Source organism: Castor canadensis, chromosome 4 (assembly GCF_047511655.1).
Source record: "Castor canadensis chromosome 4, mCasCan1.hap1v2, whole genome shotgun sequence".
Taxonomy (NCBI): Eukaryota; Metazoa; Chordata; class Mammalia; order Rodentia; family Castoridae; genus Castor; species Castor canadensis.
In genome coordinates this window covers 166,283,071-166,296,795 of record NC_133389.1, presented here as the reverse complement: position 1 = coordinate 166,296,795, position 13,725 = coordinate 166,283,071, and the positions used below count along the sequence as shown (strand labels likewise).

The 13,725-nt window shown below is 53.6% G+C and overlaps 3 protein-coding genes across 7 annotated transcripts in view; 1 reads left to right on the top strand and 2 right to left on the bottom strand.

Moving 5' to 3' along the window:
- Pnkd (PNKD metallo-beta-lactamase domain containing) overlaps positions 1-3,053 on the bottom strand; it is a 68,138-nt gene extending 65,085 nt beyond the window's left edge. For 2 of the 3 annotated variants that reach the window (XM_074071708.1, XM_074071706.1), the window contains exons 1-2: positions 2,901-3,053; positions 1,985-2,141 (exon numbers count right to left, since the gene is read on the bottom strand). In XM_074071708.1, coding sequence (XP_073927809.1) covers positions 1,985-2,141; positions 2,901-2,967 — 224 coding nt within the window. In that variant the 5' untranslated portion in view covers positions 2,968-3,053. Of the gene's footprint in view, positions 1-532; positions 906-1,984; positions 2,142-2,900 lie in introns of those variants that run through there. The other variant, XM_020174911.2, reaches the window with a different exon arrangement.
- Positions 3,054-3,328: 275 nt separating this feature from the next.
- Aamp (angio associated migratory cell protein) lies at positions 3,329-9,330 on the top strand. 2 transcript variants are annotated; one of them, XM_020174906.2, is made up of 11 exons: positions 3,329-3,535; positions 3,971-4,129; positions 4,998-5,117; positions 5,704-5,843; positions 6,073-6,217; positions 6,457-6,540; positions 6,641-6,756; positions 7,782-7,885; positions 8,034-8,124; positions 8,295-8,449; positions 8,833-9,330. In XM_020174906.2, exons 1-11 carry the CDS (start codon positions 3,415-3,417, stop codon positions 8,906-8,908), a joined length of 1,311 nt encoding a protein of 436 aa, XP_020030495.1. In that variant the 5' UTR covers positions 3,329-3,414; the 3' UTR covers positions 8,909-9,330. The 2 variants fall into 2 exon arrangements, with proteins under 2 accessions (XP_020030495.1, XP_020030497.1); XM_020174908.2 differs by having other exon boundaries at positions 3,331-3,535; positions 3,974-4,129.
- On the bottom strand, positions 8,909-12,833 carry Gpbar1 (G protein-coupled bile acid receptor 1). Of its 2 annotated transcripts, none has more exons than XM_074071709.1 (2): positions 12,168-12,833; positions 8,909-11,356 (listed from the first exon to the last, which is right to left on the bottom strand). In XM_074071709.1, exon 2 carries the CDS (start codon positions 10,707-10,709, stop codon positions 9,717-9,719), a length of 993 nt encoding a protein of 330 aa, XP_073927810.1. In that variant the 5' UTR covers positions 10,710-11,356; positions 12,168-12,833; the 3' UTR covers positions 8,909-9,716. The 2 variants fall into 2 exon arrangements, with proteins under 2 accessions (XP_073927810.1, XP_020030498.1); XM_020174909.2 differs by having other exon boundaries at positions 8,909-10,754.
- Positions 12,834-13,725: the final 892 nt, after the last annotated feature.

The following is a 13,725-nucleotide window of genomic DNA, read 5'->3' as shown; positions in this document are numbered from 1 at the left end:
TCTAGTGGATCTGTCTCTGGCACCTATTCCTAGGTAACCACACCCATTTTATCATCCTCTTAAGAGTCATCATGCTTACTGTTTTTGTGTCATGGACCCTTTACAAAAGTTCTCAAGAGCTATTAACTTTTCCTCACAAAGCCGTGTGTATATCCACACTTCTATAGGTGGGGGAGGGGAACAACAACGGACTCAGAATCTATTACAAAATCTCTAGTCCAGTCTTTCACAAAGGAGGAAAGTGAGGCCCCCAAGAGGTTGTGACATTGTGCGTTTTGCTTCCACAACTTGCATGATGCCTTTGATTTTACTATTTGTTTCAAGGCTGAGTGGGACCCCACCCTGCTGGCCAGAAGCTCTGAGGGGTTGGTCCTCAGGGTCTGTGCCTAGGCTTGTTGCATTTAAGCCTGTGGTTGCCCCACCACCCAGCCAGGAACACAGCTCTTCTGTGAGAGGGAGCACATATGAGTAACCAGCTCCACCCACAGTACCTCCCCTCCCAGGGGACTTACAAACCCAGACCTGCTTCCTCTCCAGTCCAACACTCAATAACTTTATTTGCCTTTGGCTGGTTTCTCTGTATGGGAGGGGCAAGGGCTGGCAGCAGCTTGGGTTTCATACGCCCTCTGGTGGACCTCAGAGGCAAGGACCAGAACCTGCCAACTGGAAGACTTCACAGTTAAAATAGTCTAGGAGAGGGCTGCAGTGCTCCTCAGGCCTGTACGCCAGACCCAACTTCAGAGGACTGGGCATGTTGGGAGGAGGCCCTGAATCTCTGGCTCTCATACTCGCCCGTGTTGGACGCCCGCATGTTCTGCCGAGCCTTCATCTGCTTCAAACGGTCCTTGTCCACTTCCCGCTTGGTGAGGATGAAGAGGAGGATACCACAGGGGAAGCCGATGGCCCTAGGGGTGGGGAGATGTGCACCGGGTTTGGGCAGGGGCTGAGCCTGAGCCAGAGGAACTGGGGTGGATCAGTCCAGCTTTGTCAATTGCATGAATTCTGTGAAACCTCTTGTGTCTACTAATCCTCCAGGCTGGTTGCTAGAGGAACCCACGCAAATCAGGTCCTTTTGCTACCTGCTTAAGACCCCATAACAGCTCTCCATCACTTCCTACCCAAGTCCAAATTCTTAGGCATGGCACAAAGGCTCAGTGTGGTTCTGCTGAGTACCTGTGCATAATTCTCTAGGCAGCCCAGCCTCTTTCCTTTGGAGACTTAACAAAGGTCCCCTCTGTCTAAAGGGCCCCTCATCCCTTCCCAGATTCGACTCCTCTCTCTCTTTCTGCTGTGGATTGAACCCAGGGCTTCAAGCATGCTAAGCATGTGTTCTACCAATGAGCTACACCACCAGCCCCTCTCTTTCTTAATCTGAGTAACAGCTACTAAGGGGTGCTTTGGTGTGGGACAAAGAGCACAGTCACAAGACCTGGTGAGAATCTCAGCTGAGCCTCAATTCCAGCCTCTCTGTGGAATGGGGGTGTATTAGTTATCCCAGAAAGATTAAAATATTACATGGCAAAGTATTGTTACATATCAGGTGTGCTGAAAAAATGTTAATTTCTCTTTTACTTCAATATTGATCAGTAATATGTATTAAGGTCAGAATAACAGTCAATAACAATGTACAGAACAACTTGTAACTACTGTACAATTAACATAATCTACATGATCTCAGTTAATTAATTACTGGGGCTTGGGTCTCACTCTAAGCTCTCAAAAGAGAGGATGAGGCCAGGGACTCAAATGGGAATCACATCAGTTCAGCTTACTCTACAAAAAAACCCACTGACCTCCTTCCCCCCCTCCAATTCACAAACTTTCCCACCTCTCCTGTCCCACTCCTCTGAGATTCCATTTGTGGAACCCAGCAATCCTGTTCCGTTGGATTCAGCTCACCACCTGAAACGTAGACAAGTTTCCAGGTCTTGCCCTCCCCTGGATGCACTTCCCATTGGTTGACAAAGGGGTAGTTAAAACTCACCAGGCTAATCCCACAGCTTTCATGGGGTTCTTCCCCCTCTTTCTGGGAATGTATTCCAGCTCAGGGGATAGAGGCTCAGGTTCCTCCTTGCTGTGGCTCTGCAGTGCCCTGGTCCTGTTCTGGGAAGCCTTGTTAGCTGTGGCTCCTGAGAGGATCCCTGTGGGTGGAGGTAAGGAAGGTCAGTATGCGGGATGAGCAGAAAGCTGGTGGGGCAAGGGTGGGTACGGACTGGGGAGCAGCAGTTGAGATCTGAGGAAGGGGAGTGGTGACTTCAGTTTGGAGTAACAAGTGCTAGGAAGAATCCAAAGAGAAATGGGAAAGTCGCCATCGAGGTGACACCTTTGGAAGCCACTTCTACGTCACTGCGGGCTCATCACCCTCTTGCCAGGAGAGCAAGCTTCGCTGTTCATTTCAGACGACAGGATGGGAAGGACTGCAGAAGGGCTCACAAGACGTATGAAGGAAATCGGAAAAAGGTTTTAAAACTGCAGGATGTTAGCAGTGGAAAGGAGCTTACAGATCTCCATCCCCTCATTCTTTAGAAGAAACTGAAGCCCTGAAAGACGAACTGCTTCGCCCAAGGTCAAACTGATAATTACCCAGGGCTAGAACCCAAGCCTCCAGAAGCCCAGGGCTCTTTCCTCTGCACTGCGGTGTGAAACACCTGGAGCGCGGGAGTCTACACGCTTCCTTTGGGCCCCTTCTCGCAGCAAGACCCCAGGGATGTCGTCTAACTCAAAGGCTGGGAGTGGACTGGGTGACCTCTACAGAGCATCTTTTCGCCCCCAGACTCTTACAAACCTGCAGAGGGGTTTGAGCAGGTACTGACAGCTCTGACTTCCTGCTATGGTGGGGAGTGGTGTGAGAGAAAAGAGATCTCCTACAGTCCTGCCCTCCCCGGGTTCCCTCTCCTTACCCCGGAGGACGCGGGCATTTCTTGCCCCCCGGCCCTTCAGCGCCGTAGCAGCTACCACCGCCGCCATGTTCAGATCCCACCCCCCTTCACCGCGCTCCCCGCCGGGAATTGTAGTTTGCGTAAGGGGCCTCCCCCGCTCCTTCCGTCCTGCCTACAGACCGGAAACTACAACTCCCAGAAGCCTAAGCACTGGGCCCAGGAGGACTACTCTTCCCAGGAGAACCCGGAGGCGCGCACGCTCGCTTGTTTCCCTCCTGTTGGGGGAGGAGTCAGGTGGGGCGGAGCTTGGGCTCTCCCGCCACGCCCCGGTCCCTTCTCCCAACTTTGCCCTCTGATTGGCGAGTCAGTCAGACTAGCGCCATCGCTATTGGCCGGGCGGCTATCGCTCTTTCTGCCGGGGAGTCGCCTACGCCTACTTCCTCCCGGGAGGAGGGGCTCGAGTTCCGCGTCGTCGCGCAGAGCTGACTCTGGGAGGCGTTTGGGCCCAGAGAAGTGGATCGGCCGCTTGCGCCGCATGGAGTCCGAATCGGAAAGCGGGGCCGCCGCTGACACCCCCCCGCTGGAGACCCTAAGCTTCCATGGTGATGAAGAGATTATCGAAGTGGTAGAGCTGGATCCTGGCCCGCCGGACCCGGGTGAGAACGGCCGCTGCTCAGACCTGGACAGGAGGCACTCACCCCTGGCCTCTGACCCCTGCTTCTCCCCCTCCCCTCCATACTCCACCGCTCATTCCTACCGGCATTACTCCCCTGTCTTCCTCCCCTACCCCCACACTCAGTTTTCGGGCCTGGCGGGGTGGGGGTTCCCTGACGCCTCCCCTGGCCCTTCCCCTCACACACCCCCTTCCCATCATGCCCTCGGTCCTCGCTTCCACACGGCCGCCGGCCACCCCCAGGTCTTCAGCCCTTACCCCGGCATCTCCCCTTCCCTTCTCGCCCCACTGCACCCCATCTGTGCGAGTCCGCCTGCCCCTGGCCACATGACCCATCCCAGCCTCGGCCTCCCTACGCTTCTCCACATCCCTCTGAACTGAGTCTTCTGAGCTCCATCTTTTGACGCTCTCCTCAAAGCAGATGATCTGGCCCAGGAGATGGAAGATGTGGACTTTGAAGAAGAGGAAGAAGAGGAAGAGGGCAATGAGGAGGGCTGGGTCCTGGAACCCCAGGAAGGGGTGGTTGGCAGCATGGAGGGCCCTGATGATAGCGAGGTCACCTTTGCATTGCACTCAGGTAGGCCTCTGAGGAGAGCCACCTTAAGCCCTCCAGGGTGGGCATTCGAGCATTGCACTTTCACGGGTACAGAGCCTCATGGGAGATGGAGGTGGGAAAGCTGCTGGTCTTGTCCTGTTGGCAGGAGCTCATGGGTGGGGAGCAGTGTGGCCAAATGGATGAGGCTTGGCACTGGGGTCAGTGTGACAGTTGGTTCAAATCCTGCCTCTGCTGCTCACCAATTTGCCACCGTGTTAACCTTTCTGGGTCTTAGTTTTCTTTTTAAAAAGTTATCCTTGATGGGAGTTGCTGGGAGTAACCTGAGTGGAAATTATAGTTAATTTATACTTTTAAAAAAGTGCCTTTTTTTTTGTTTGGTTGATTTTTTTGGAGAAAGGGCCTTGCTGTGTAGTCTAGGCTGGCCTGGAACTCAGCAACCCTTTTGCCTCAGCCTCCCTAGTTCTGGGATTACAGGTATGTGTCACTACATCACAAAAATGTACTTTTTTGAGCGTATTTTATACAGTCTTCATAAGTAATAGCTCTTAATAAGACTCTAATAACATGAAAGTTTCCTCACTATTCACACCCAGCTTGGGGGTATCCTGAGAACTGTAAGCCCTGCACTTTGTAACCAGTCTTGTCTGTGATGGTAGAGTTGGGTGGTGAGGGGGACAGAAGATTAGGGGAATCTGTACTGGAGAGGGACTTGGAGATTGGCAGGCTTGGGGAAGGATTTTTTTCAATAACTTGCTGCTTGAAACATAGAAGAACTTGCTTGCACTCTTGTTTTCCAGGAGGAAAGGGGGTGGGTTTTACGAAGGTTCTGAGGGACAGAACTGTAGGTGGGAGCCCCTTCTCCTCACCTGTGGAATATCTCTTGGGACAGCATCTGTGTTTTGTGTGAGCCTGGATCCTAAGACCAACACCTTGGCAGTGACAGGGGGTGAAGATGACAAAGCCTTTGTGTGGCGGCTGAGCGATGGGGAGCTGCTCTTTGAGTGTGCAGGTGAGGGGGGTGTGTGCCTCTGGACATCTCAGGGGGTAGCCTGAAGTGTTTGAGGTTCTTGCAGCTGTTTATTGACCTGTTCTGTGCCAGCTCTGGGCTGAGCGTCAGGGACACAAAAAAGAGTAACATTGTTACTCTTTCAGGAGCAGGAGGTGGGAATGGGCTGTGGGAGTCTAGAAAGGCTGAGAGGAGGTGACACTGGAGTAGGAGTAAGTAGGTGGAGGGAAGGACATGGGGATTTCAGGCAGAGGCTCAGGGACAGACGGGTATGGCATAGGAGGCCTGCACTCTGGTCGGTTGAGTAGGGGGCCAAGAGTGTCTCTCCTGGGGAGACCTGGGAGTGTTGGTTCCTAGAGTTGCAGTGAGTTTAGTCAGCTATTCTACTGGGGCCTGCCTACCTCTTTTTTTCTTAGCTGGGCCTTTTAGGAGGCCAGGTACCTGGGTCATAAGTCCCCACCACTAGTTACCTTGTTGCTTTCTATTCTCTTCCCTGTGTTTTTATTTTTATATATATTTTTTGAGACAAGGTCTCACTATGTTACCCAGGCTGGCTTTGAACTCTTGGTCTGCCCACTTGTCTTTGTAGGCCATAAAGACTCTGTGACTTGTGCTGGTTTCAGTCATGACTCCACCCTAGTGGCCACAGGGGACATGAGTGGTCTCTTGAAAGTATGGCAGGTGGACACCAAGGAGGAGGTCTGGTCCTTTGAAGCAGGAGACCTGGAGGTGAGGTCTTCAGAGTGGGATTCAATCCTGACCTCAGGTAGGGGTAAGAGCTTTGGGGGGAGCAGTCCTACCTCTACCGGACAAGCCTACTCTGAGCCAATATACCCCAAGGTGTATCAAGAATGTCTGTACCTGTTACCTGGAAAGTTCCTGCTGACCCCATAAGCAGGGAAACTGTGGATGCGGCTCATGGGCGGCTCCTCATTGCTGACCCTTCCTCCCTGCCCAGTGGATGGAGTGGCACCCCCGGGCACCTGTCCTGCTGGCAGGCACGGCTGATGGCAACACCTGGATGTGGAAGGTCCCAAATGGTGACTGCAAGACTTTCCAGGGCCCCAACTGTCCAGCTACCTGTGGCCGTGTTCTCCCTGATGGTGAGAGCAGCTGCTTTGAGTTTCCTTCCTAGGTGCAAAGGTAGATCTAGGGTTCTCACCTCCCTGAGTCATGGCCAGCAGGCTCAGACCTGCTCTCAGACCCTAAGCCACTACCACCTCCTGCCTGATTCCCCTGGGGGAGTATGGGTACCTTCTGCTTTTCTTCCCATCCCCCTTCCCTGCTTGGTGTGTCTGAGTGTGCCCTCTGTCCTTTTGTCGTTGGTGCCTCTGGCCCTTAGGGAAGAGAGCTGTGGTAGGCTATGAAGATGGTACCATCAGGATTTGGGACCTGAAGCAGGGAAACCCCATCCATGTGTTGAAAGGTATTGCAGGTTGGGGAAGTGTTCATCTGGGATTTTAGGGAGGGGCCCGAGAACCATGTATACGACTCAGAGCCTGTCGTGTCCTCCTGCTTCATCCTAGGGACTGAGGGTCACCAGGGCCCTCTGACCTGTGTTGCCACCAATCAGGATGGCAGCCTGATCCTAACTGGTTCTGTGGATTGCCAGGCCAAGCTGGTCAGTGCCACTACTGGCAAGGTGAGTGGACCTGGGCCTGGCTGGAGGCCTCCACTTGCCTGAGCCTCCTACCTCCTTCCCTCCCTCCCTCATTCCCTTCCTTTTTAGGGTGGTACTGGAGTTTGCACTCCGGGGCTCGCACTCATTAGATATGCACTCCACCACTCGAGCTACGCCCCCAGGCTTTTGCTTTAGGTATCTTTCACATAGGGACTTGAGTTTTTGCTCGTGCCAAACAAAAATGTGATCCTCTTATCTATGTCTCCCTCTTAACTGGGATCACAGGTATATGCCACCACACCTGGCTTGTTCGTTAAAATGGGATCTCACTAATTTTTTGCCCAGGCTAGCCTTGAACTGCAGAACTTCTGATCTCCACCTCTCAAGTAGCTGGAATTACACACTTGTGTCACCACATCTGGCCTGGCCTTTTTTCTTTCTTTTTTTTTTTTTTGGTGGATTTTTGAGACAGGGTCTCACGATGTAGTACAAGCTGACCTGGAACTCACTATGTAGCTCAGGCTGGCATTGAACTCTTGAAACTCTTGATCTTCCTACCTCAACCCTTTTTTTTTTTCTTGCGGTGCTTGGGATGAAACCCTCCATGCTAGGCAAGTGCTTTACCACTGAGTTACATCTCCAGCCTCACAGCTGTTTATTTCCCCCTTGCCTCCCATCCCTGATGCTTTTCCTCTCTGTCTGGGGACTGGGAGCCCAGATCTCCTTTGATTCTCTTCTCTCTCTCATTTTTTGGTGTGTGTGTGTGTGTTGTGTGTGTGTGTGTGTGTGTGTGTTGTGTGTGTGTGTTGTGTGTGTGTGTGTTGTGTGTGTGTGTGTGTGTGTGTGTGTGTGTGTGTGTGTGTGTGTGGTTCTGGGGTTTGAACATCTTGAAGCCACTCCACTAGCCCTTTTTCTGAGATAGGGTCTCGTGAACTACTTGCCTAGGCTGGCTTTGAACTGCCATCCTCCTGATCTCTGCTTCTGAGTAGGTAGGACTACAGGTGTGAACCACCGGCACCTGGCTGATCCTGTCCTCTTGCTGATAGGTGGTGGGTGTGTTCAGACCTGAGACTGTGGCCTCCCAGCCCAACCTGGGAGAAGGGGAGGAGAGTGAGTCCAACTCGGTGGAGTCCTTGGGCTTCTGCAGTGTGTGAGTGAGCCAGGGCCTTGGCCTAGAGATCGGAGAGGCTGGGGGAGGAAGAGGCTTGTGGGAGGGATCTGGCCTGGGGTACCAGGCAGGAGGGAAGTTGCTTGAGTCTAGGGCCTCACAAACCTTTCTAATGCTGCCTGTTGCCCAGGATGCCTCTGGCTGCTGTTGGCTACCTGGATGGAACCCTGGCCATCTATGACCTGTCCACGCAGACGCTCAGGCACCAGTGTCAGCACCAGGTAGGGCAGCAGTTGGGTTCCTAGTGAGCTATGGTTGTGGCAGAGGCCTGTGGCTGAAACCCAGGCTTCTGGGAGCATCTGTCCCACATCTTTCTCCTATTGAGTCCTTCTCTGTGACCGTCCCTCCCTGAGAGATCTTCTCTGATTTCTGCCCTGCCCCTGTCCTACAGTCAGGCATTGTGCAGCTGCTGTGGGAAGCCGGCACTGCTGTGGTTTACACCTGCAGCCTGGATGGCATTGTGCGCCTCTGGGATGCCCGGACTGGCCGCCTGCTCACTGACTACCGAGGCCACACGGCCGAGATCCTGGACTTTGCCCTCAGCAAGTAAGCAAAGTGGGCATTTGGAAGTGGGCCCAGAATGCGACAGCATGGTGTCTTTGGGTATGGAAGGGAATTCTTCAGGGTGGCAGAATTTCAAGGCCTGGTTGCAGCCCGTGAGACAGGAATACTGAGAAGTCTGAGTCTTCACAGCCCTGTGAGTCTTCACTTCTGATCTAGTCCCTTGTCATCGAGTAGATGTCTAGGATCTCCAGTGTTGGGCTTCCCACTTCTAACCCCCATGCTTGTTGCATGGATGTGCCCGCACAGCATTAGGCACTAGGGACCTAGAATTGAAGGAGTGCTAGAGGGGCTGCCCTGTGTCCCCTGGGGAATGGGGTGGGCCCCAGGTTTTTCAGTCCCTTTGACCCTGTGCTTTCTGTCCGCAGAGATGCTTCCCTGGTGGTGACCACATCAGGAGACCACAGAGCAAAAGTGTTTTGTGTCCAGAGACCTGACCGTTAATGGCTGCAGCCTCTGGCTGGGTGTCTGGTGTTGAGGGGGATGAATGGAGGACTCCTCTCCCCCCCACCAGCAGAGGCACAGGGTACAGAGGAGAGAGGGGAGGGGGCTTGGACGACTTTCCAACCCCTTTGATTGACTTGCCCCCATCTCTGTCCTTTCTTCTCTTGAGACCTGCCCTCATCCTGGGGCCTCCTTCCCTTCCTCCCTCCCCATCGCCCAGCTGTCAGGGCCCTTCAGAGGGAGGGCAGACCTCTTTCTCTTTCACTTTCCTTTGCTGGTGTGAGCCATGGGGTGCGTATTTGTATGTGGGGAGTAGGTCTTTGAGGTTCCCATTCTTTCCCTTCCCAAGTCTCTGGGGGTGGAAAGGAGGAAGAGATACTAGTTACAGATTTTAAAAATGTAAATAAAATATACTTCCCAGAGGCAGTGTCTGTGTGGATTTTGTGGCGGCTGGACACAAGGAGGAACTAGCGAAGGCCATGTCAGGGTGAGGCTCTCTCACACTGCCGGATGTCGAGATGCATCAGTCTACTGTCTCAAGCAGTGCTTGTTCCTGCTGACAATGACTTGCTTCTTTGGAGGTGGAATCTCCTTTGGTACGCAGTTTGTCTTTAGGTTCTTTCCACGGGCTTCCACCTGCTTCCTTTCCTGAGATATAGACTAAACTGCAAACGGCCAGAGGAGCTTTATTTGGTCAGGGTGGGCTCAAATAGGGGCAGGGTCTCTGATCCAGAGAAGCAGGGCATGTGGAAACAGCTTGGTGGCTAAGATAGATGGACGCTTCTTGGAGTCAGCAGTGGCCCTTCTTCTAGTTCAAGTCCAGGTCACCATTACTTTGGCTGTTGGTGTGGTAGGCAGTGCTAGGGCCAGGACTGTCCCTGGAGGCTATTCCTCGCAGCACCCGCAGCCATCTTTGGGCAGCTGCCCTCCATGGGGCCATGTAACGTTGATCACCTAGACCCATAGCCACAGGCACAACCGCTGCACTGGCACTGCCTAATGAGATGAGGGACAACAGAGTTCCAGGCCCAAGTGGTGGACGCTGCTCATAGGCCAGGACTGATAGGAGCACTGTGGCCACGTAGGGCCCCCAACACAGCACGAAGAGCAACGTGGCTCCAGCCTGTGCCCTGGCCTGTCTCCAGGTAAGGGCCCGGGCCAGGGTGGAAGGCGCATCACGGCACACTGCCCGCTCCAGCCGGCATATGTCCTGCAGCTGGCGGTGGGCGGTAACCAACACTCGGGCAGAGAGAAGAGTGGCAGCCCCCACAGCGGGCAGCAGGAGGCCATAAACTTCGAGGTAGAGGTAGGGGGCTGGTATGACAGTCTGGGAGCTGCAGTTGGCAGTAGGGCTCCAGTGATTCCACCCCAGGGCGGGCAGGCTGGCAAAGAGCAGGGGGCTGGCCCAGGTGAGGAGCAGGGCCAGCCGTGTGCTCCCGTGGGGCCGGAGTGGCCACAGTACTGCCACGTAGCGCTCCCCGTGCACCAGCAGCAAATTGGCGAGCAGAGAAAGGAAGGAGAAGTTGGGAGCCAAGTAGAGGAAGAGGCAGGACCAGTAGCCCCGGCGGCTCTGGCGCCACAGCACCGGCAGCATGGGCAGTGCCAGTCCTGTGAGTAGCCCGGCCAGCAGCAGGCTCAGGAAGAAGCAGCCAGCAGGTGGGCTACGCAGATGGCGGTCCCGGGCGATACCCAGGGCCAGGAGTAGGTTGGCAGCAACAATGAGGCTTGCCAGGGCCAGGGAGAGCCCCACGGTCCCCACGGGAATGAGGCTGGACACCTCCCCGGTGCTGTTGGGTGTCATCTTGAGCCTTGGGCTGGGGGAGGCTTGGAGCTGCAGCTGGCATGCCTGGATGGAGTGGGGTGGCCAAGGTTAGTATGGGGCTGTGGGCCACTGTACTGACCGACCACGCATTAATCCAGAGGTTGCAGACCCACGGATTTTGGGCCATAGCCTGTGTGCTGATACATACATATGTTTTTCCAATTAGTTGCCCATTAAAAAGTTATCCGAAGTCATAGTTTTGGTTTCTCTTGGAAAATAAGGTCTGGCAACCCAACATGTTCTATATGGTAGCTAAGCCGTGGCTGTTCCCCAACAGGCAGCTTCACTATTCCTGTCTGCCTGGCCTCTGGGTAGCTGTGTTTATGCCTGTTTTTTTGACTGAAAGGTGAACCCACCCAAAGAATCTTGTTTACCCCTGCCGCAGCTGGCGAGGTCTCATTCAATGAGTCAAAAGAGAGGACAGGGTCTAGCTGGTGTGGTCTCCCCAGCCAGACATCAGGTGAGAGGCTCCCACACTTGGAGCACAAGCAGGGTGTCTTATGCCTGCACCCCTACCCCCTCCACACTTGGAGCCTTTACAGCTCAGTGAACAGCCTCCGGGTAGGACTTCCAGCCCATAAACTTGACTCGTCCGTTCCACACTGGCAACAGGCCCTTCCTGGGAACTAGAGGGAATAGAGGGAAGGGGGTTGGGGGTAGAGAATGATGCTTGGCAGTGAACTGGGGATACCAGCAGCAAGGAAGGGACCCCCATACTTCTAGGCACTGAGGTTGGGTCCAGAGGACAGGGAGGAGTTGCTGGTAGGCAGGGCCTGGTCTCTGGCTCTGATCTTCCTGTTCCCTTCACTTGGTTCCCTGGTCTCAGCCCCAAAGTCACATGCTGGTGTCAGGGGGAGGGGTCCTGGTTCTTGTGGGAGCTACTGCCTCTGTCAACAGGGGAGCAGCTGCTGTTGCTAGGATCAGAGTCAATAAGGAAGATATTCTTCCTTCCCCTCCCTGGGTCAGAGGATCAGCTCACTCTGAGTGAGGGGAGATGCTCCCCTTTCCTCCAATGCTACCCTTAGGACCCTGCCTCTTTTCTCCTCCCCTCAGCCCATTTCCTGTTCCTCAAATCTCCCCGAGGGCCTTCTACCCAGGACATCTTCCCCTTTCAGCAGCCCCAAGTTTGTCTTCTCCCTTCCTTCCTGTCACCAACTTTGTTAAGCCCCACAAGACTTAAGTCTGTTATCCCAAACCTGGTCTGAGCTGGGGATTCCTAATCCTACCCTGGAGTGGGTCCCCCACCCCTCTCTCAGAGTAGCAAAAAAAAAAAAAAAGGCAGGGATCAGCTCCCACGGGTGATATCCTGATGGTGCGAGCCAAGTCACCCAAACACTCTGGTGTCTTGAACCAGTGTAGTGAGCTCTTCAGGATCTGGGTCCAAGATCTCCACAGCAGGCTGGGAGGAAAGGGAAAGCAGAGTAGCTAGCTACTCACATGGTTGTTGGGGACAGGTGTCAGCCCAGGTTCCTCTGAATGTCAGGGAGTCACAGCAGTCAGGCTTGTAGGGCTTCAGACCATGTCTGGTGTCCTGTCAGGTGAGTGCATGGTGCTTCACTCTGGGAACAGCAGGGCTCGCCTGCTCAGGCTCTGCCCCAGCCTGGGTTCCCAGAGGGATGGAGGAGCCAGGCTGGTGGGGCTCAGCCCTGGCTCCGCCTCTGGGGGTGGGGCCGGCACATCCTGAGCTGTAGATGCTGAGAAGGCCTCCTTATCCTCCTGTATTAGTGACTCCCTTCCCAGCTGCCAGCCACACTGAGCCACCTAGGTGATGGTTCCCTTACCTCTGGAAGTCTGCTCACCTGCCACTGCCCAGCTAATCTGGGAAAAGCATTTTGGTTAATGAATGAAAATGATTGACTCTACCCCTCCAACCTCAGCTAATACAGTCAAATTTTATGAACCTTAAACCCTGGAGTGAGCTGGCTCATGCCTATAATCCTAGCTACTCGGGAGGCAGAGATCAGGAGGATCGAGGTTCAAAGCCAGTCCAGGGAAATTGTTTGTGAGACCCTATCTCAAAAATACCCAACACAAAAAAAGGGCTGGTGGAGTGGCTCGAGTGGTAGAGCATGTGCCTAGCGAGTGAGAAGTCCTGAGTTCACACCCCAGTGCCACCAAAAAAAAAAAAGCCAGGTGTGCTGGTGGCTCATGCCTGTAATCCTAGTTATTCAGGAGGCAGAGATCAGGATTGCAGTTTGAAGGCAGCCCTGGAAAATAGTTCGAGAGACCCTATCTCGAAAATACCTATCACCAAAAAAGGGCTGGTGGAGTGGCTCAAGGTGTAGGCCCTGAGTTCAAATCCCACTACCGCAAATAAATAAATAAATAAATAAAAATAAGATGATGGCAGTGGTCGGGGGTCGGGGACCTGAGCACTGATCTTCCCTGTCTTATCCCTCTCCTGATGGGCCTTTCAGCTTATAAGGGCAGCCTTGCCTTGGATGTGGGGGTCGTGTGCACTTTTCTCAACTGGTTTCTGAGTCAAGGTACAAATGGTTGAGGATGTGACCTTTGCTAGCTACTATACTGTTGGGTCTGTTTTCCCACCTCTTGGGGTGGTGATGATGGGGACTATCATGGGACACACAGGCAACTGTGGATACTGCAGTGGTGGGAATTAATGAAGTAAGGTCATCTCAACAAATGACTCCCTCCTCCCTCCGGTGTTGGAAAGACAGCTGTGTGAACTTGGGCAACTTGCTACAGTTCTCTTGCTTTAGTTTCCTCATCTGCAAAATGGAGCTGAAAATTGTACTGGCTACTATCGCAACTAAGTACCATGAATTAGATCAGCACATGGCACTCCATGAAAGATAGCTATTAGGATTGTTAGAATCATTAGAGATTCTGCCCTTTTCTGCAGCTGCCCCCCTCCAAGCAAAAACTGTTAAGAAAGGCAGATGGGGACCTATGAAAAGCAAGGGAATGCCACTTTTGCTCCACAAGGAAAGAGGGAACTAGGTACAGTAAGAGGGAAGGGCAAATTCAAGGCATG

Coding starts and splice junctions, on each gene's coding strand:
- Gpbar1 (XM_074071709.1), bottom strand. CDS start 10,709: ATGACACCCAACAGCACCGGGGAGGTGTCCAGCCTCATTCCCGTGGGG.
- Aamp (XM_020174906.2), top strand. CDS start 3,415: ATGGAGTCCGAATCGGAAAGCGGGGCCGCCGCTGACACCCCCCCGCTG. Junction 6,757..7,781: donor TCAGTGCCACTACTGGCAAG/GTGAGTGGACCT, acceptor TCTTGCTGATAG/GTGGTGGGTGTGTTCAGACC. Junction 8,450..8,832: donor CTGGACTTTGCCCTCAGCAA/GTAAGCAAAGTG, acceptor TTCTGTCCGCAG/AGATGCTTCCCTGGTGGTGA.